The sequence below is a fragment of the Eptesicus fuscus genome, chromosome 2, assembly GCF_027574615.1.
Source record: "Eptesicus fuscus isolate TK198812 chromosome 2, DD_ASM_mEF_20220401, whole genome shotgun sequence".
Lineage (NCBI taxonomy): Eukaryota > Metazoa > Chordata > Mammalia > Chiroptera > Vespertilionidae > Eptesicus > Eptesicus fuscus.
In genome coordinates, this window is record NC_072474.1 from 95,628,133 (window position 1) to 95,650,719 (window position 22,587).

Genomic DNA, 22,587 nt, shown 5'->3' on the forward strand with positions numbered 1-22,587 from the left:
GTAGTATATGCATATAATGGAATATTATATATTAATGAGAAGGAACAAACTATTGCCAAACAACATGGATGAATTTCAACAACATAAAGTTGAATAAAAAAGCCAGAAATAAAAAAAAAGTACTACATCATTACATTTTTCAAAACAGGTAATACTAAAATTAATATGGCAATGCTATGAAATGAGATTTTATGCAACCATTAAAACATTCAAAGACATTGGTTAAACTAATGTAATGTCCCTTTCATTTCATGCTGTTCAGGGAGCAAAGGGGCTTTAGGGTTTTCAAAGTCTCAGAGCTTATGCATCAGACATTAACAGGGATTATCAGTGATGAAGGGGCTTAGATAATTACTATTTTTTTCTTTTAGTTTGTGGTGTTTTTTTTAACTCTTTTAATAGGGCTCATGTAATAAGGTTTTTCTCAAACTGGTTTATAAGCAGAGCTTTTTCCTAAGTAGGTGAATTCTTTCAGATCTGCTCTTCCCTCATCCCACTAGTAATAAAACATGAGGTTTTCCCTATTCCAGGCTACATTTTAGCAAAAGAAAGGTTTGTGGCAGTAAATGAATGAAGTTTTCTGAAAGTGATTTGCTATCATCTATGTCAGGTCTCCGCAGCCCAATTTATTTGTCATTGTTACGTATGGCGCCACTGCATCACGTAATGAAGATTAGTTGCTTGGAATCCTGGATAACTATTTTACTTTTAAGTAGCTAGATAACAGTATATTGTTGTCTATATTGTTATTGTTAAAACAATAAAAAGGGATTCTATATATCATATCTTTCCTTTACACTTAGAAAGCGACTTCACCTGTTAAAATGTGAGCAGAGCAAACTGTATTGCAAATGCCATTAAGTTTGGCTGGACCCCAGCCGGTCATGCTTGCACAACACATGTCACTGACCCATGAAGGAGCACTCAGACCTAGGGATCTTTTTGTTATCTGACTAGTGCTCTGCCCCTTGTCTCAGTAACACATCTACCAAACAGATTCACTTCAAACATGACCGGGAGCCCCTAGTAAAATGTTGACAGAAACCCTCTTACCACCAACTCTGACCCAAAGGAAGAGCAACTGGCTTTACTCTGCCACATCAAATCTCTGCTGTGGGTCGGTGAACACTTTATTTTCCCACTTGAACTTGAGCTCTTCCGAAAGATCACTCCTGCCGATCTTGCGGAGATGGCGAGCCAGAAGGCGAAGTTTATCGGTGGAATTCGGGAGTGATTTTTTCCAGGAGCAAAGAAGCTCGTGGATCTGTTCTGTGAGATCATCTGGGTTCTTCAGCTTGATGAGCTGAATGGTGCTGCGGCGAAGAGGGAGGGACGAGGAGAGACTCGTGGCATTTTCTTCTGAGAGCTCCTCGGCCAACCAGTAGAGCAAGTTATCCCACAGGGCTTCTGCCGGGCACACGGGGAACAGTGTTAGGACTCTTTCTTGGGGGATGTGCTCAGCTAATCCTCCATCCCTGTTCACAGGAATCTAAGTGCCCTCTGGTTTGTCCTCTGAGCAGCAGAAAGATTTGGGACCGCCCAGTTGGACCGTTGAGAGCCTTTGAATTTCTGGGGTCTTCTCCTAGGAGGGTTGAAAATGCTTCTCAAATTTTACCTTTCCTAAGAGCCAAGTGGGCTTGTTCAATGGTTTGTCATCCTGCCTCAGAGAGGCTACTTAATTAAGATGGGCGGGTGGTGGGGGTCGGGGGAGGCAAAACTTGGCATTTTTAACAAGCCTCCAACCCTACTATAAGTAGCATGTGTGGTAAAGGATATTTTTAGGTTCAAAAAAATACTTTCCTTCATTAGTACTAATCTGAGGCATAAGTGTTAGAAGCATCTGGACAATGGTCACACACAGCCCAACTACAGACACCCACAAACTCACCAAGATCCGCTACCCACAGATCAGTTCTGTGGAAGGTTCTCCACACCAGCATTTCCTCTGGCCCCCGGACTAGTATTCAGAACCACAAACATCTCCTCTGACTATATCCTGTGTGCTCAGCATACTTCTTCCCTTACCCTGTGACTCATCCACCACCTAACCTCACGATTCATTTTTCTGTTATTTTCTTCATTGTGTAACTCAGACCCATCACTCTCAGTAATACCCCCAACCCTACTTCTCTGTCCTTCCACATCCAGCACTAGCCTGCCTCACAGTCACTTTCCCACTCATGCTCGCCCCCGCACCATTTTCCCTGGTCTTGTGCCACCTTTTCTCAAGTGTTCCTTCCCATTGACCTGCTCACTCAAACACACCTGCTTTTACACTGTGAGTCATTCCACTTTTCGCGAAGGCTACCAGGAAGTGGAGTCAACACATCCTTGCTCTCCATTGTCACTTTCAAACAAGCATTCTGCAGTGTATGGATTTTGATGTCCATGCTACAGGCCTTCCTCTCCCTGTCCAAGTCATCTGTCTGTTGCCATCAGCAGGCAGAATTATCGGCAACTGCGTTGGCCATCAGTACCATCACTGACCGCATAGTTCCTAATCTCGTCAACATCAATGACTTGCCTGTGACTCCATATTAGATACTGACTCTCATGGCCAGTGTCATCATCAACCAGAATTATTCCACCTCCTGGGCCTCAGCTTCTCCATATTACTGCCCACCAGTACCTCCTAAACTTCTACAGCCTCTGTTTCATTGCTCCTGCTTCATATTCTTCTTGCCCCCATCACTACTAACATAGCCATTTCTTTGATGCCCCCAGTCATTTGGTCAAACCTACTGGGTGTCACATGCTGCTTCTAACAACCAGAAAGGTGCATCAAGAAGGGTCTTGCATCTTCCTTAAATTATGCTGTCCTCTTTAGCTTTCATTGTTCTCAACTTGTCCATCCCCAAATCCTGCTTGACTCACACTACACTTAACTAGCAGGCTGCCCAGGGTTATGAACCTATGGTCAATGTGATCAAGAAACTCTATGTTTTGTCTACTATTTAAGCCCTTAGAAGCTTGCAAATCCATTAAAAAATCTTTTTCCTGAACTCCATTTAAAGTTTTCCAGAGCAATGACCCAAATCTCTTCTACCATCCTTAAGCCCCAAACTCACGCGCATTCAGTTTCACTCAGCCAAGTGTCTCTTTCTCCTACTTTACCCAAAGCCATTTGACCTAAGTTCTCATAACCTTGTTTTCATTTCAAAATCATTTTCTTACAAAATCTAACTCCTCGTGTTTGCCACATGCCATCTATCACACTGTTTTTCATCATCATTTCCCTTCACACCTGTTCCTTAATCTCCTCCTCACCACAGGTTCTTGCCATACTTCTTACAAACACCCTCAGGCCTCCTATTTCCCTGCATCTGCTACTTTTTCAACCTACTGAGCTATCCCTTCTTTCCCTTACCATAAAATATTTTATGCTTTTTTTTTTTCAGAGCTAAAGGACAGGATCTTTATTTTATCTTTTTTTTTAACTTTTAATATTATTTTGTATTGGTTTCAGGTGTACAGCATAGTAGTTAGACAATCACATACTTTACAAAGTGTTCCCCCTGGATATTGCCAGTATGCACCTGGCACCATTCCTAGTTATTGCAATATTATTGACTATATTCCCTATACTGTGGTTTCTCTTCAGATTGTATAAATGTTACACCTTTTACCATAAAATCTTTTAATGCCTAATGTAAACTTGATGCCTTGAGTTCACCACTGCCAAGTCACTTCTTAAACCCTTGCTTTAGGGATTCTGAACCCTCTTTTAAAACTCTACTGAAGCCTTTCCAATCTTCCCAGAGTCCTCCTAATTACTCCTTACCACAGCTGATTCTCAGTCTGTCTTGTCTGACCTCACAAGGCATTTTACCGCTTCCCTTGGGTTCCCTCTTCTGCCACATGGCTCTTTCTGCGTTGCTGAGTCTCTGCCTCCTGATACAGCTGAACTAGTGCTTCCTGTCTCGGGCCTCTTCTACTTCTATCCTCTCTCCTCAATGAATTCATCAATTCTTATCGCCTCAGCCATCTACTCCTTGTGAAACAGCCCAGATCTAGATCTAGATCTTCACCTGTGGCTTTGTTTTCCTAGATCCTGGTATAGCATATACAATGTTCATCTCCCAATTATCCTTACCAGGATATACCACAGGCAATTCAAACTCTATATTTCTCAAATCAAAATCAGCTTTGGCCTTTCTTTCTCTCCACCTGATCCTTCACTCTATCAACTTTTTCAGTATATGTGACCACTCAATTGAGTAAGCTAAAACATGTAATAATATTCTAATTTCTCAAAGCCTATTTCTTATCCCCTGTACCAAAGTCCAACCAGTCCTAACTCTAAACATGTCTCAGCTATTTGCCCCAGTTTTCGGCCTTACTGACCCACTCTTGGTCATGACCTATCTCTCTTTTCTGGAGAATTGTAGGAACCTGGGTTCTAATTCATATCCCTGCTATCAGTTTTGCCTAACTTTAATCTTCCACAAAACTAATGAAGTTTTAGGTCTAATCAGATCTTATTTGTTCCTTGTTACTAATCTCTTATAAACTATTGTCTGAACGCCATAACTAACTTAGCATTTAAAAAGCTTTTTATAGTTTAATCCTGCTCTACCCTCACCTACCATCACCCTTCCTGCAGCGGCTCAGATGGCAGTGGTCCTGTAAGACCACATAGTGTAACAACCTGTGACTTCCTGGTGCAGGTAGGGAAGAGCGGGGCACCCTGTGCTCTCCCGTGGTTGTGACAATGGTAGTGCGAGTTATTTGAACATCAGATTCTTCAAAAGTTAACAAACTTCCTGGGCTTTCATCTACTGCTGCTGTTTTTCATTTGGTTTGGTTTGGTTTCTTGTTTGGCGGAGGTGTGTGTGTGGAGCGGGGGAGTGGGTTTGGTGTTTTCTGTTTTATTTTTGCTGTATCACCTCTGAGAGGATATGTAGCACTAAGGTTTATTCCCAGCCTACTTTCTTCGCGTGTCCTTCAGTAAAGCCTGGACGTTTTCTGTACAAATCCATAAAGGTAACCCCTGAAGGGAAGGCTTTGCCATCAGTGGGGGGTTTAACACAGAAGCGAAACACACTCCTGTTTTCTGGAGACCGATAAATGATTAAAGTCACTATTAACATCACAGAATGAATTGTTTCGAAGGCTAAAATAGAATAAAACTGTCCAATTCTACCCTGCAATCCCCATCATTGTTATGTAAGTGATTTGTGCATAACCACGATAAAAAGCACAGGTTTCTGTTGTGGTTTCACACCAATATACCTCCATTTAAAGTCGATTGCCCTCAAATGTAGATTCGAGGTGACCAAACGTTAAGACTCACAATGAATAGTCAGCATTTCAGAAAAAACTGCACTGGTCTACTTACCAAACTAAGCAATTACTAATTATCTTAGTAAAATATTTCTTGTAGATTTTAATATAAATTTAACTATGTCTACATTGAGTATGCTTTGAATTAAACATGCATGACTTCCAAAGGAAAACATTTATTATAGGGTGATAAACTTAATGATTATTGAACTGAAAAGTTCTCTATTCTTTTTTTATAAAAGGATTCATATAAAATATCCTATATAATAAAAGCCTAATATGCAAATTGACCAAACAGCAGAACAACCGGTCGCTATGATGAACACTGACCTCCAGGGGCTGCCCCCAGCCCACAGGCCTCAGGCCAGCCAAGGCGAGTGTGAGCAGGGCACCCACCTCATCGCCCTGCCAGTCACCCCACAGAGGGAGGCGACCGGTGGCAGTGGTGGTGGGGAGTGAGGCAGGCAAGGAGGCAGTGCCAGGCCAGCCAAGGCGGGGGCCAGCGGGGGCCCCCCAATTGCCCCATCACTCGCCCCACCGATCAGCTCTGATTGCTGGCCAGGCCTAGGGACCCTACCCTATATTGGGAACAGTCTCTTAGATTTAAAAATTAAAACCTGGCAAGGCTACTCTAACACTGAAAAAAACAGGATGATGCAGCAATGACATGCATGGACTCTGGCTTGCACGTTTTGTGGTCAGCCCTGATTCTGACATTTATAACTGTGTGACAAAGCCAATTACTTAACTTCTCTCTGCTTCAGTTTTTCCACCCATAAGATGGAGAAAACGATACTACTGCCTCAGAAGGATCATGTTTTGTACTCCTTTTTATAATCAGGGCAAAAAAAAATATAGCTGTCCATACAATAGCAAAATGCCTTTCACCTGTATGAAAATATGGTCACTGGTGCATGCAGTGTCCTGGATTGCGAGAGGGATGTCCGACTGCTGGTTTAGGCCCATAAATTGGCAGTCAGACATCCCCCAAGGGGTCCTAGATTGCAAGAGGGCGCAGGTCAAGTGAGGCCCGCCCCTCCCCCACATAAATTTCATGCACTGGGCCTCTAGTACAGGGGTCCTCAAACTTTTTAAACAGGGGGCCAGTTCACTGTCCCTCAGACCGTTGGAGGACTGGACTATAGTTTAAAAAAAAACTATGAACGAATTCCTATGCACACTGCACATATTTTATTTTGAAGTAAAAAAACAAAACAGCAAAAACACCCGCATGTGGCCTGCGGGCTGTAGTTTGAGGACGCCTGCTCTAGTATAATATAGGAGAGAAAAAGCAGCTCTGTAGTGAGGGCTCTCTTACCTAGAGGATCTGTAGAAATTCTTTTGGTACTCTGTGGCCGGTTGATTAATTTTTCATGCTATTGGGGGAAAGAGACATAGACTAAGTAGAAGAAATCATTAATTTGTGAACAAGCCACAAATAAAAATCCAGCTGAACCTCACCCATATTTGAAAGCAGTATTGAATTGCATACCTTGCAAATTAGATTGTGTATTTGTGCATGCATGCTCAGCAATTGCTTTCCTAAGATGAGGCAAAATACATTAACCCAAATCTTTCAAAAAATTTAAATCTGAGGATACACATTTAGCTCTGGCTGGTGTGGCTCCATTGGTTGGGCGTTGTCTCATGCACCTAAAGGTCAGAGTACATGCCCCAGTTGCAGGCTCAATCCCCGGTACGGGGTTGTGCAGCAAGCTGCTGCTGATGTTTCTCTCTCTCCATCTCTCTCTAAAAATCAATATAAAAATTTTAAAAAAGAACACAGGTTTAACTATTGTTATATCAGTTATCTGTGAGTAAACATTTTTCCAAGTATAATTTAAAACTATTAAACCAGCAAGCTACCTCTGTGCTATAAACAGTTTTTTGGAAAGGATCTCATAGGGTGGGCATTTGTTTTGACACACAGCACAGGACCTGGCATTTAATGGCACCTAAAACAATAGTGTTAAGGAATAAATGAGCTAATCCATGTGCATATATGATGCTAAAAACAATCAAGTCTTTGAGCAGATACTATTCTAAAACCAATAGTTTATCAAGATGTAATAAAAAATATAATCATTACTTTTCTACACTGTCTGTAGAACAGTTTGTTCTCATTTAATCTGGGATCATTAGAAACAGCACAGGAAATAAAGTAAAACATCTGGATTTGGAAACCTGGTCTGTGCTCCAGACACTTTATCTCCTCTATCTCAGCTCTGAAAAGTGATTTATATATTTTTTTAAAAACACACATCACAAAAATCTGTACACAATGTTCATAGCATTGTAATAGCCAGAAAACTGAAAACAGCTAATATTTTCTGCAATGGGTGAACAAAGTATGATACATCTACATGGTGGGATACTTTTCAGCAATGAAAAGGACAAGTCACTGATACATGCAATAACTTGCATGGACCTCAGAGAACTCAGCTGAGTGAAAAGGTCACCTGTTCCCTGGTTTCATTTACATGACATTCTTGAAATTACAGGCTTATAAAGATGTAGAACAGATTAATGATTGCCAGGCATTAGGGATGATGGGGGATGGCCGAAGTATAAGCACAAGGGAGATCTTTGTGGTGGATAGAATAGTTCTGTATCTTGAATGCAGTGGTTCCACAAATCTCACATGTGATAACATGACATAGAAGTGTGCGTGCACTTCAATGACAACTTCCTGGTTTGATGTCATACTCTAGTTATGTAAGATGTAACCACTGAGGACAACTGGGTGAGGACTACATGGGATCTCTCTGTACTATTTATTTTTTTGCAAATTTCTGCGAATCTATAATTATTTCAAAATATTTTTTAAAAGCCTAATTTACAGTGATGATACAAGGAGAATGGAAATTCTCCATGCAATAGAACACTGTCTAAATCAGAATGAGCGCTCAATACAAGTTGATTAAATCTGAATATAATTTTGTTGAGATTCTTGTCATCGCCATTACATAAACTTTATATATAAAACTCCCATTAATAAATTTTAATCGTCCCTAGCCAGTTTGGCTCAGTGGATAGAGCATGTGGACTGAAGGGTCCTGGGTTCTATTCCCATCAAGGGCATATGCTCGAGTTCGGGGTTCGATCCCCAGTGTGGGGCATACAGGAGGCAGCTGGTCAATGATTCTTTCTCATCATTGATGTTTCTATCTCTCTCTTCCTCTCTGAAATCAATAAAAATAAATTTTTTAAAAAAAGAAATTTTATCGGAGGCAATTAAGAAACAATATAAGAACAAGCTTAAGTTCAAATATACTAATACTGTAGCACTGCAAAATACACAGAATTTTCAAGATTGTGTTCTTAAAACTCTCAAAACAAGAAGAGAAACGCCAAATTAAATAGTGCAGCAAATTCTACCATACCCATCAAAGGGCACATGGACTTGATTTGAATCCAGGATAAGAGATACATGTTGCATTTTTTCTTCTCTTCACACAAATAATTCCCCGCCCCCCAGTCATTTTTTATTTCTTCAGAGATATCCCCTAGCATCTTGATGCATTCAGAGTGATTCTAGTCTTTAAATATATGTATTTTCACATGCATGGAAATGCAAGCCACGCCCTTCATCTGGCACAGAACCATGGAGGCAACGGAGTGCGGCGGAGCAACACAGGACACTCTGGCTCTTTAAGACGTCCGGGCACTGTGCTAGCCTCACACATGACCTCTTCGTCAGGGAAGTTCAATGACCCCTCCCCTTCCCCTCCTGTTTTCTTGTATTGCTGGATTTTTATCTGTGCATTATTTTTGCCTTGCACAGTACTTTTTAAATCTCACTGGTGCTCAGGGTCAGCTCCAGGCCAAACCAGGAAGCCTTTGCTTGTCCTATACAGTATCCCCTCCCACAGATCCCCAGCATCTACACGTGGTTCCCTAGGTGACTCCCTTGGTGGGGCTGGCTCTAACTAGTCCCTACTTCCCTCTCCCAACCAAAAGGTGCTTTCCTGTTGTATCTTCTCAGGTTCCACTATTTGCTGAAAGAAGGTTTGTTATTTCTCTGAGGTAACCTGCTTTCATGTTGATGCTCCCCAGAATTTTATACATATTTTAAAAATCTATTTTATTGATTTTTTACAGAGAGGAAGGGAGAGGGATAGAGAGTTAGAAACATTGATGAGAGAGAAACCTCGATGAGCTGCTTCCTGCACATACTAGGGATGTGCCCACAACCAAGGTACATGCCCTTGACCAGAATCGAACCTGGGACTCTTCAGTCCATAGGCCGACGCTCTATCCACTGAGCCAAACCGGTCAGGGCTTACACATATTTTAAAGCACTAAGTGGTAATAATGGCATAAAATTATCTCTTCGAATCTGATGGCAATATCCCATTTTAAATGGTAACTTGGGTGCTCACCAATTCCAAGGATACCCACAATACTGTTGCCATTTAGCAGATATAGAAATAATAAGTGGTAGAGCTCTTCCCTTTAATGTCCATTTGTCTACACGTTCTTCGGTGTCTACTGCAGAGCCAGAGTTTGTGTAGTAACGTGCTAAGGATTTTAAGACCCTGAAAGCTCCCTCTAACATGGATATCACAGAGCAAGACAGCTTATGTCAGTGCAATGCAACCAGCAACAACGATAACAAAAAAATGGCATGCTGGTGTTATTATTTCTTATCATTTACCCTTAGGCACTTATGCATGAAGAGAATTTCACAAGTAGTTATTACAATATCATGTGGCAACCACTCCTCCATGCAGCCTTAGCCCCCACATTCTTCCCACCCCCACACACTTATTACAGATTTTTCTGGTAAATAGGTCATTTCTTTTGTCTATCATTTCTGGTAAATAGGTCATTTTTTTGTATATAATTTTTAAGATATACAAGTGAAAGTGATATGAATAATAATAGATTGAGGAAGTATATGTAATCATTATATTTCTGTGTATCTTTAACATGGATTTTACCATAAGCCTTTTAGATGCCATGACTAAGTACAGGTTTTCACTGCTTATTGTATTCTGTATTTATTTTGCATAGAGGCCTCTTCAACTAAGTAATAGCTGCTATTTGCTTAACTTGAGTTCATCTATTGCTTCATAATAGTAAACATTTATATTCTCAATCTTTATAATGTACAAATTCTATAGAATCCCCATGGTAAATAAGTTAGAATATTCATCAAATAAGTAATCTGGTCAAAAGAGTGATGCTAGCATAAAAAGTTTGTGCTGCCGGCATGGGCATGGGTTCAACTACAAATCAAATAAAAGCTTCCTTCAGAGTTGAGGGAGGACAAACTGGTGTGAACTGGGCTAAACTTCTGGTTTCCAGTAAGGCATGTAAGAAGCGGGAAGCTGCTACTCTGTCCTAACAACAAGGAAAAAGCTGAACAAACTGAAACAAATCAACAACTCTATATCTGTAAGAGAAGTAAGGTCACAGGGCAAACCCCTGTCCCAATTTGGAAAAGACCGACAGTTAAATATAGAGAAGGTGACTTTCCAAAGCCGAAACCCACAAGCACTGACAGGCAGGAACCAGGGCCCCCGGCAAGGAAACCTGAACGGCAATTGACAAGTTGCTGGAGGCTCAGTGTCCACACAAGACAGGCAGTTAGAAACTCCAGGGGGCCCCTCAAGGATGCTCCCACACTTTTGTGAATGTCACCTCTAGGCGCTCAACAAGGTTCTCACAGTGACTATCTGAAAAAAAATCCCCTTGTCCCGTCTGGCAGGGAGAGGGCAAAAGGAACCATTTTCAAATACACCACAGCATTCTGTTCTCCTTTAAAAAGTCAGCACCTAACTAACCCGGGGGAAGGGAGATACCTAACTCCAAGGTCTAGATGTATCAAACACCCTGAAGAGGCAAAGGATATGAGAGGCAATGGCACTGAGTTAAGAGTGGCAGATGTGAAGTAAGCAGGAGTCTGACTTATTTGGGAAGAATGGATAGACAGCATAAAAGAGGAATGACTTTGAAGCCTGGGTCCCAATACACACAGCCTTTGCCTGTGAAGTCATGCAAGCTGAGGCAAGCCATCCCAACATTCTTACTAAACTCCAGCTGGTGAAACAGAGATGATGGGCCCGACCTCTAAAGTATGCTGTGAGGGTGGATTGAGATACTGTCTGTAAAGGACGTAACCCACACTGGCAGTTCCACAAATGGTGGCAGACACACACAAGCTGGATGCAATGTGTGGGCATTTTTAGAACCCCAGAACCCTGTGGTGTGTTTTTTACAAATTAACAATAATAATAATAAAAAGAGTAAGCCAGTGAATATAGCACATACTGAATAGTAGATACTATTAAATAATAATAGCTCATTTTATGTATTACATTCTTATCTCTTAAAAACACATACAGAAATATTTACAAGTGATATAGTAGCTATGATTTGCTTTAAAATACTCAAACAAACAAACATACCCAAGGGTATTAGATAAAGCAAGAATGGCAGAAAATGATGGATGATGGGTCCATGTAGGTTCATTGTATACTTTCTCTATTTTTGTGTGCCTCTGAAAATTTCCACACAAACATACTAGTATATGCACCAAAATAAAAAACAAAACACACACACACACATACACAAACAAACAAAAAAAACATAAAAAAACCTTTAGAATAAACAAATTAAAAGAGAGCAGTATCAGTTAATCAATATCCTATTGCTTTCCTCATGGATTTATTCTAATTGCACACTCAGTGTAGAAGCTCCTGACGGCTCGGACAGAAATGCGAAGTGCTTTTACATAGAGAGATATGAAGACCAGAATAAACCCACAGAGAAATAAGATTACTGTGCAGAGGGGGTCCGGGGAGAAATGGGAACCAAGTTGAGAGCAATAAGAGCTGACCCAAAGTGGTTTCAGTGGAGATAAATCTAGGAATTAAGTTTTTTTTGGACATGTAATCAGGCTGCTGTCAATTCTTAAAATAATGAAGTTTTATATCTTTGCTTAATTGGGATCTTTCTTGGTTTTAACCCCATGCAGTCAAACTTAGGTTCTGTTTCTTCATTATTTTTTTTCATTTGCTTCTCTGAAAGTGATCTTTTTTAAGGCTTCACTCTGATTATGGTTTTGTCAAGAGAAAAGGATGAACTATCTCTCAGCCTTTGAAGAAGCTAGTCACAAAAGGAGAAACCTTAGATCCCTAGTAAACAGAGAGCAATTCAAGAAACTCCAACTGATCTATGGAGTTGGACCAGTCAGAAGAAAGGGGATGGCTGCAAATATTAATGAGCCATAGACCTGGATAATTCAGGACATCTATATGGAATAAGCATGGACTCAGTATAGTTTTCAAAAGTAGTCTAAAATAGGTAAAGCACTTCAAACATACCTAGAATTTAGCAATAAAGTTCTGACTATTGTTAATATGCTTTTCATTTTTCTCATTGTTCAAAGCAAGTCTGGCAAAGGCACATGCCCTTGATCCATACATGCAGCTATGTGGGAGATAATATTGATTTGAAAAGTAGTTCAGCAAATCAAAGGTGCATAACACTCTTGGAACTCGCATCATTTTCCTCCTCTGCTCTTTACTGTTCCGCTTTTAAATTAGAATTGCAACAAGTTTTTATCAATCCCAAAGACTTGTCAAGGTACCCATTCAACTTGGAATATAATTCTTTTTAGAATATTCTAATATATATATATATATATATCTTTTATTATTAATTCCCTGAATTTTTGTTTTGTTTTTGTTTGTTTGGATTATAGACAGAAATAGCTTTTCAAACAGAAGGTATGATATGAATATTGCTGGGAAAGGCCTGGATAGCTATATCTTCCCAGGCCTTGCCATAGTGTGTGTATATCCTCACGTTAGTCACTCCTTCGAAGGTATGAAAAGCTTTTGCTCCATGTAGCTGCTAGCTGGGGAAGGATAGAGGTAAAGCTTTTGTCAGTCACTGACTCCGTCTTCAACCACTTTATCAATTGCCAGGCATGCATTCATCTAGAATTAAATCAACAAATCATCATTGAATGCATAGTAGGAGATGGAATTACAAAATTGAACGAGCTATGCTCCAAGCACAGAGGAATTCAGTCCCAAAAGGAGAGAGCAGGGTAATGGTACCACCGGAATCAGACAAACTGTGTTCACACAGTAACTACCATTCTCTAGCCTCTCTGTGCCTCAGTTTCTTCAACCACCTATCCTTTCAGCAAAGGTTAATATGGGTAAATGCTTTATCAAGTTACTAGAAGGGAATAACTTGATAAACACTAGTTATTACAGTGTTGTACCTAATTCTGCCTGGGAAATTGAAAGGCTTCTTCTAATCTAGGCGAAATGATGAACAACATAGACTGATGAACAAGAACAGAACCAGAAACAAGGAGGCATCGATCGGACTAGCGGGCCTCAGAGGGAGGATAGGGGAGGGTGGGGGGGGGGGGGAGAGATCAACCAAAGGTCTTGTGTGCATGCATATGAGCCTATCCAATGGTTAAGTTCAACAGAGGGTTGGGGCATCCGTGGGGAGGGGTGTGGGATGGGAATGGGGGAATGAGGACAAATATGTGACACCTTAATCAATAAAGAAATTAAAAAATAATAAAAAAATAAAATAATAAAATAAAAAAGATGATAACAGAACTAAGTATGGAGTCAATGCTGTCACAGGGCAGCTGTAAAATGTCTCTGAGGCAGCTAAGATCACCATGTGTCAAAGGAGTGAGACTGAAGCAGAAGATGTTAGTTGGGTAGATGTTATATGAAGGGGTTGTGGGGATAAGATATGGGGGTTATAAAGGGCCTTATAACAGGGTAAATGGCTTGGACTTTGATTAATAGATATAAAGTGTCAACTGAGAAGTTTTAGAAGAGTGATAAAATATAATTGTTTTTGAGATAATCCATCCGGCCAGTTGTGTGGCCTAGAGCAGAAAAGGGGGCTGGCGATAGGCCTTCAAAGAGAAAGTGGCACTATTTGGGAGACTAAAGATGAAATTCAAGTTTAAGCACAATTCCAAAGTAAAGCCAATAAAACACTATGTTTTATCATAGAACAATAGCTCAAATCAGTGTTCAGGGGGCCACCCTAGGAAGCCCATTCCCACAGCTATCTCTATCTCCCACTGTCTTCCTAGCCTATGACCCACACACACATTCACCTTAAGGCCAAGTCCAGCTGGTTCCAAATCCTAAATCTCTCCAGCTCTGTTCTCTACTTGCCATCCTTACCATCATGGTCTTACATTCGTTCATCACCATCCCTTTTATATCTCCTTCATTAGCCCTTATTTTACTGTTAAGTTCATCTCTTTCTAATTTATCCTTATAGGCTGTCACAGTGATATGGCTAACAAAATTTGATTATGTAAGCTGCCTGGTCAAAATTTACTGATGGTTTGTCATTACTTTGAGGATAAAAGAAAAGCTTACTTATAAACTAACTAGATGCCTACTTCTCTCAGTATGGCCATGCTCATTGCAACAGTACCAATGGCTGAGAGATTTTTTTTGTTTACTCATGCACTAAGGACCTCTGATTTGAATCTGTTTTGATCTCTATATCATGAAATGCCACATTCTTTTGACAAATCTTGACAGAAAGCCCCACCTATGACAATTTCACAGAGACATTTGGTAGACCTAAACAAAGCCTTCAAAGCCCTCCATAAGACTTTTCCCAACTTATTTCCAATCTGATTCTTCCACATCTTTTACTCAAGCCACAGAGGTCATTTCCTGAAACACCTGTGCTTTGCAACTTCAGAGTTTCAGCTCATACCATTGCTTTGTGTGGAACCCACTGCCTCTTTCTCTCTTCCCCTTTAGAACCTGAAGATTCTCTACATCTGTCTTGTTTTATGACATGTCCCCAGGCCACCTCAAACCACAGGAATCACTCCCTTCTCTGAAATGCCCTAGCACTTACCGTCTTGGTCATTCATTTGCAATTAATCATCAGTTCCTGTCTTGCCATATTACTATTTTTGCACTATCTCTTGCATTGTTTTATAACTCTTAAAGTGTTTACGCTTTCTTTCCTGAACTGGATTGAAACTTCCTTGAAAGCTTGGACTTTGACCTGTACCACTATTATTTTTAGGCTCTACATAATATCTCATATCAAATAGGCACTTAATTAGTACTTGTTAATTGGCATGTTGACTGGTAAATCTACAAAAAAAAAAAAAAAAAAAGGGAATAGTTGGAATTCATGAACTAGAAAATTGTTTGAACTGATGAACATCATTGTATACTTTTAGATGTTTCAATTTAAGAGAGTAATACAAGTATCAATTACCTTTTTATTTTATTTTCTCAGATAGGCAAGATTATATGTACTTTTTTGGTAAACGAATTATTGAAAGCCATATGACAACATAGTGCTCAATTTCTGGTTTAGTTACACTGCCTGCTAAGCAGAGCAAACCTTCCCCTTCATGGACAGAGGGTGAAGAAGAAAGAAAGAAGAAGAGGAACGATAAGGGACAGAGAAGGAAGAGGGGTGAAACAAGAGGAAAAGGAAGAGTCAGGGGAATTGATAGGAGGAGAGGGGAGAGGGAAAAGAAACGGGAGGGAGAAGATGAAAAGGAAGGAGGGGGGGGAGGAGAAGGGAAAGAAGCTCTACTGATTACATTGGTGGGTAAAACACTTTCTAAAAAACAGTGAGGATCCTATTTCTGACTAACCCAATTTTGCTCATTTTCACATGTCACATATACAATATAAAGTCAATTTTCAGTGACTTAGTCAAACTTGGGTCTTTCAAGGTCATTCTGATGACTTAGAGGAAGGTTAGACTGCTGGCTGGAGGATATCAAGGAAGAGCAAGGAGGGCCAAACTGAAACACTGGAAAGGGTGATAAGGTTTTTAAAAACTTCCACAGGTTAAAAAAATATTGACATGCTCTCTCTACTTACCAAGACTCTTGTGACTCCCCTCTACCGTAGGTAGGGGGTGGAGCATGAAGCAACATAGTATATGTTATTGGAATTAAGTCTAGTGTAGAAAGCATGAAACTAAGTTACAGAAAACTTTAAAATCACCATTTACTAGTAGTCCACTATTCCCCCTCCACACATGCACCAGTGGGGTCCCTCGGCCTGGCCTGCGGGGATCGGGCCAAAACCGATTTCTGGGTCCGGGGTGTGGGTGAAGCAGATTCGGGGCTGACAGTGCCCCAGCAGCAACCTAACCCATGGTCAATTCTGCAAGGAATTGGCTTCCTCCTCTACTGGTCAGAGTATCTGCCCCCTGGTGGTCATTACATATCATAGCTACCGGGCAAACGGTCAAACGGGTGAACAGGAGAATGGTCAGAAGATTGCTTAGGCTTTTATATATAGAGATATGCTTTTTCTAATCTGCTTTCTTCATTTCATTTCATTTCATTCTTGAACCTTAAGATAATTTTGTCAATTATTACAACTAAGTACCCTAAGTAGAATTGAAGTGCCTATGAATGTAAAAATTTCAATAGCTTAGAATCTTCTCATTTATTTAGTCAAGATTGTTCTTTGGTATTTCATGTAGTTACCAAAAAAAAAAAATTATACAGAAGAAAAATCATGCCCAGAAGGGCATGCCCACCACTGCCTCACCACTTGGCTGCGAACCATGCCAAGTGGTGAGGCAGTGGTGGTTCTGATGAAATGAATGTTGCACTAGCCTCTGCAAGCTTCCTCCCTCTGACAGAGAGAGTTCTTTAATGAGGTGAGAAAGTAAGTGTTGAGGCAGTATGATTATTTACTAGAAATCACATGTCATGAGTTCAGTTTTTTAAAAAAAGGAAGTTCAGGCCAAGAAAAACTCAGTCAGCAGAAGGCTTACGGAAATATGTAGGTGAGGTCTGTCTGCAGCCTCCCACAGGCTCCGGCAGAAACAGCCACCAGGCCTGGAGCCCTGCTCTCCATCAAAGCTAAGCCTCCTGGTCAGGAAGAGTAAAGGACAGTCACAACTCAAGCACAAATGACCAGATGGCCCAGACAGGCCCCTGTGTGACATTATTTCAGAAGCTCACACACTACTTCCTTCCACCCAAAAATAATCATGGAGAGTTTTGAAATTTGCTTCTGCCAAAGCACACATAGACACAGTGTGAACTGAGTGTACTCGAGTATTTTGTCAAAGGAGGAAGTTAGAAGCACAACTTTGGGAAGATTGAGAGATAAATCATTGTTCTCCGCAGCCATACATCTTCACATATATTGATTTGGAGACCATTTTCAGAAGATCTTATTGAAATGTGAACTGTCACCAAGACCCTCTTTTTCTTTCACACCTCATCACCATTCTCTGTCCATCACATGCGCATTTGCCCTGATGGTCTTCTAGCCTTAACTAGAAGCTCATGCCTACTGCCATCTTGGTACTTGCTGCTCTCCTCACTGCTGTGCTCTCCTGGCTACACAGGCCAGTGCGCTTCTTTCACTATTGCTTCTCAGCACAGAAGATCCCCTCCACAATAAAGTCTTCAGTGGCCACCCCATCTGTAATAATCACTGCCAATTCTGTCAACACCTAATGCTAATTTATTTTCCTACTTGACACTTCCCACTTTGCCCTTCCCACTTGGGTATTAAAATGCAAGTTCTTTCTATGAATTCATTCATTCAACAAGCATGTTTTGACCACCTAGCATATGCCAGGCACTATTCCAGGTCTTTGTGATTTACAGAGAACAAAAAACATACAGGGACCTGCCCTCAAGGAGCTCATGTCCTTGTTGTGGAGTGGAGGATTCTCTAAATAAACATAATAAATGAGGACATACATGTTCGAAAGTAATGATGCTGGAGGAAAGAAAATAAATCAGAGGAAGTTAAGGAGAATAAGGAGTGTCAGGTTGTGTGGGTAGGAAGAGATGGCAATAAAATGTAGAATCAGGGATGGTCTCAGAGAAAAGGTGACATCTGAGCAAAGAGTTGAAGGAGGTGATTCTCTTAGCTATTCAGGTATCTGATAGATGGCAGAACATTCCATGGAGGGGAAACCACTAACACAAAGACCTAAAGCATGTGTGGAAATTTCCAGTAACAGTAAGAGAGTCATTGTGGCTAGAGTTCAGTAAGTGAAGAGGATAGGAAAGAAGGTCCTAGAGTCAGTAGGGGCCAAGTTCATACAGAGTTGTTCTCTCTGAGTGAAACCAGGAGCCATTCAGGGTAGAGTAAAAGCAAGAAATGGTCTGACTGACAGTTTGGAGATGCACTCTGAGTTAAGAATAGTCTGCAAAGAGGCCAGGGAAGAATGAGACCATATGTACAGGAATAGCACATATATCTTCCTCATGGGATACAAGCAATGTTTGTCAAATTAACATACGAATAAATACACTATAGTGGCTGAAGGATAAGATACACAGAGATCCTCATGGGCATGAAGTAATGGGTGGTATGTTTTCACATATTTGGGAATCAGGGGTACTATATTAGCATTACATCTTATGTTTATGTGTCATATGAATGTTTGTATTTAGATCTAAATACATACATGTAAACATTTACTGCCTGTCTTCTGTGTGGAAAGCACTTTTACTTTTGACAAATAACTTCACTTAGTTTATGCTACATGTATAAATGTATGCATAATATAGTAGTGGCTAATGCCAAGCTCTATATAAAAAGGCCACATTCATTTTCTCAAAAACAGCCCATTCTAATATTGTCTAGCTGAGGTTGATTTTTTTAAAATTTTGAACTTTACAGAAGAAATCTGTTCTTTTAAAAATAATGGTCATAGTTTCAGTTCCCATTTAGGTGTGTTAGTTTGAAAAGGTGGAAAACTTTTCCACAGCCACAGGTTCTTCCTCAATCCCAAGAACATGTTGTAAAGACTGTATTTGGGCATAAGAAAGAGTGACGCTGAATGGTCCAATGCAAACGCCCCTGGGAGAGGAGGTGAGGACAGGGGGCACATTGGCATTAGACACACATGTGAAAGGCAGCAGATATTTAAAATGTACTATTTTTAAATACATCTCTATAGTCTCAATAATCAACATCCAGTTTGGACAATTTTAAGGTGTGAAGAAATTGTTTCATTCAGCTAGTCATTCCCAAATGTTTGTCAAGCACATGTATGTGTGTGTGGCACTGATGATACAAAGTGAGCAAGACAAAAGTTTACTCTTTTAATGTGTAAAATATATATATCTTATAAAATATGCATATTATATGATGTATGTATTTATATGTATGTACTCTATATGTATATATACACACAGTACATAAACAGACACACATAATATCTGTGATATGAAAATGTAAAGGGGAAGACTGGTTAGGGGAAAAGGTATCTAAAAAGATTCCTTAGGGTGGCAAAAACAAACAAAAAAGATTGAGAAACATTTGTCTACTGGGAAGCCAGTGATTGTAGTGAAATATGGTAATTACAGTGATAGGGAAAATACAGGATGTTATGGGAACACCGGACTAGGCATGGAGGAGGAGGTCAGGGAAGGCTCCCTGGGAGAAGCCACACCTCAGCAGAGCTGTGAGGGGTGACCACTAGGAAATGCTCAGGCAAGTGGGTAGGGAATGTGGTACTAGAATCACGATAGAGGCAGAGTTTAGGCAAAAGACCTGGACAATCACTAACATGGACTTGCATTGAAACAAAGCTATAGAAATCCCTAAGTTAGCTAGCTTGGCTAATTTAGCTAATGAATTCATGACATCAGATAGGCCACAGAGAAAACACTGCAAACCGAAAGCTGTATCTGTGTCAAGTTTTGCACCTCAAGCCTGTCCTCCCTTACCTCGTGGCCTTTCGTTCCATTGTCGGCCATCGTCACAGCGAGGCCCTCACTGCCTCCTGGTAGAGAAGTCTGACAGCCCTCTTACTTGTCTCCCTCTGGTCACCCCGGAGCAGCAGAGCCACAGAGTGATCTTAGGAAGTAATGTGCTAAATCGAGCTATTGGAGACGCCCTGATGTGTCATTCTTCTGCTTTCAACTCTTTGTGCCGATCCAAATCAATGCCTTAGCCTGCGGGGTAAGCATTTGTGCAGACTCTAAACCGCTGATCTAAAGCAGTTCAAGACCCTTTAGGACCCAGGGGTGGGGAATGTCGGTATAAGGCCCACAAGATCATTTGCTCTGGCCCTGCCATGGCATGAGGGGTGAGTTAGTTTAATGTTTGACCAAATAGATGAGGCTAATTGGTAAGTCGATAATTTTGTATGGCCCGTGGATGATGTTCTAAATATCCAAACGGCTCTTGGCAGAACAAAGGTCCCCCACTCTTGCAAGTCAAGTTCCTAAACTTTTAGGGGTAGGCAAGGGCTTTCACCCATGAAGCTTTCTCAAGGAGCAAAGGCAAACAGAACATAAACGGACACAAATAAATCTAATAATTTCAATTAGGGGTAAGTGTTAAAAAGGGAATGGGTTAAAGTGATTTTAGATAAGGGGATGGGGACATCAGGATAAGAAAAGTGATATCTGAGCTGAGACCTGAATGTTAACCAGCCATGTGACTGAGAGAAGACAGCCCCAAACATAGAAAGTAGCAAGTGGGAAGGTCCCGGGGGGAAATGAAAGTGAACAGAGGGAAACTGGGAGTGGGTACACACCTAAAAGGCCATACTGTTCTTAACAGACACTTTTCAGTATCAGTAGCTTAATAGACTCTGCCACCCTACACATACTTCCCAGGAACCCTAGGACCTCCTGAAAACTAGTAAGTAAAGTGTTAATGTCTCTACGGATGCGGCACTTCTGCTTCAAGTGGCTATTTTCAGTTTGAATGAGCAGAAGCCATGTCATATCATTTGTTAGGGAATTTTAATATCACCTCCACACTAAACATAGCATACATGATATTGTCATACAACTTCAAGGGTGAACCTGGCCATCCTAAAATCCATCTCTAAGAATCCTAGCTTTATCTGCCCAAGAGGCATCAGTGCACAGTTTTCTGGGTTAGCATCCCAGCTCTGACACTTACCTAGCTATGGGACCTTGAGCAAGTTATCTAACATTTCTATGCCTCAGTTTCCTATAAAATGAGAACAGTGATAATGGCTCCTAGGATTTTTTGTGAGAATTTAATTATATTGTTTTAAAGCTCTTGGAAGACTTTTAACTCATTCAAAATATTATGATGGTTCTAATATGGCTTATGAATTCCTGCTAAGCCATGCCTACCATCCCCACTCAAATTCATTCCACTTCCTCATCCTAGCATACTTTGTTCTTCATTTCCAAAGGCCAAATTTCTACGAACTTACATGGTTCAGATAAAATGCCACAACCACCATGAAACTTCTGATTTCAGCTTCTAGGAATGCCAGTTCCCGCTTCTGGGCAACTGTTACTACTGCCATTTATACCATTAGCTTAATCTGTTACTCCCTTCCAAGGTGATTTGTACACTTGTTTTGCATACCCCGCTAGATTGTAAATCACTTACAGCAATGCTGTCCCCTAGAAATATAGCTTGAGACACATAAGTAATTTTATTTATTTTATTTTAGTCACATACATTTTTTAAAAAAACAGATGAGAGTAATTTTAATAATATATTTTATTTAATCTCATACCCAAAGTATTATAGTATTATGTAATTAACATAAACAAATTATTAGTGAAATATTTTACATTTCTTTGTACTGAGTCTTTTAAATCCAGTATGTATTTCACACATACAACACATCTCAATTTGGACGAGCCATATTTCAAGTGCTCCATAGGCATGTGTGGATAGTGGCTACCACTCAGGACAAGGCAGCTTTAAAGCATGAAGTACCCTCTATAGCTCGTATTTATCATCCTGTCTAGAATGGCACATTCCCTACTTCCAAAGTTCCATGAATATTTGTCAAAGAAATTAGTTACTTTACTGATTTATTTAAAATCATTACAAAATCTAACCCGATGGAAAATATATTCCTGCTAGTCAGAACACAAAAAAGAAAAAAACATGGAAACATAATTTTGGCATCTTTAACGAATAAGTTTGTTATTCCTCTAGAGTGATAAAACAACTTTTTCAGTTATTTTCTCATTAATAATATTTTTTAGAAGTACTAAGTCATGGATCACTAAAAGAAATAGTATGGCCGAAACCAGTTTGGCTCAGTGGATAGAGCGTCGGCCTGCGGACTGAAAGGTCCCAGGTTCGATTCCGGTCAAGGGCATGCACCTTGGTTGCAGGCACATCCCCAGTAGGGAGTGTGCAGGAGGCAGCTGATCGATGTTTCTCTCTCATCGATGTTTCTAACTCTCTCTCCCTCTCTATTCCTCTGTAAAAAATCAATAAAATATTTAAAAAAAAAAAAAAAGAAAGAAGTAGTATGTATGGTAATAAAATTTTTGTTGTTTGATACGTTTGGAGAAACAACTCAATCTTACTT

General features: G+C 40.3%; 1 protein-coding gene across 1 annotated transcript in view; it reads right to left on the reverse strand.

Moving 5' to 3' along the window:
* Positions 1-1,087: 1,087 nt before the first annotated feature.
* The window catches only part of DTHD1 (death domain containing 1), a 59,061-nt gene continuing 37,561 nt past the window's right edge, over positions 1,088-22,587 (reverse strand). Inside the window, exons 9-10 of the mRNA XM_008140205.3 lie at positions 6,602-6,659; positions 1,088-1,407 (exon numbers count right to left, since the gene is read on the reverse strand). Of these exons, the coding sequence (XP_008138427.3) occupies positions 1,088-1,407; positions 6,602-6,659 (378 nt within the window). The remainder of the gene's footprint in view (positions 1,408-6,601; positions 6,660-22,587) is intronic.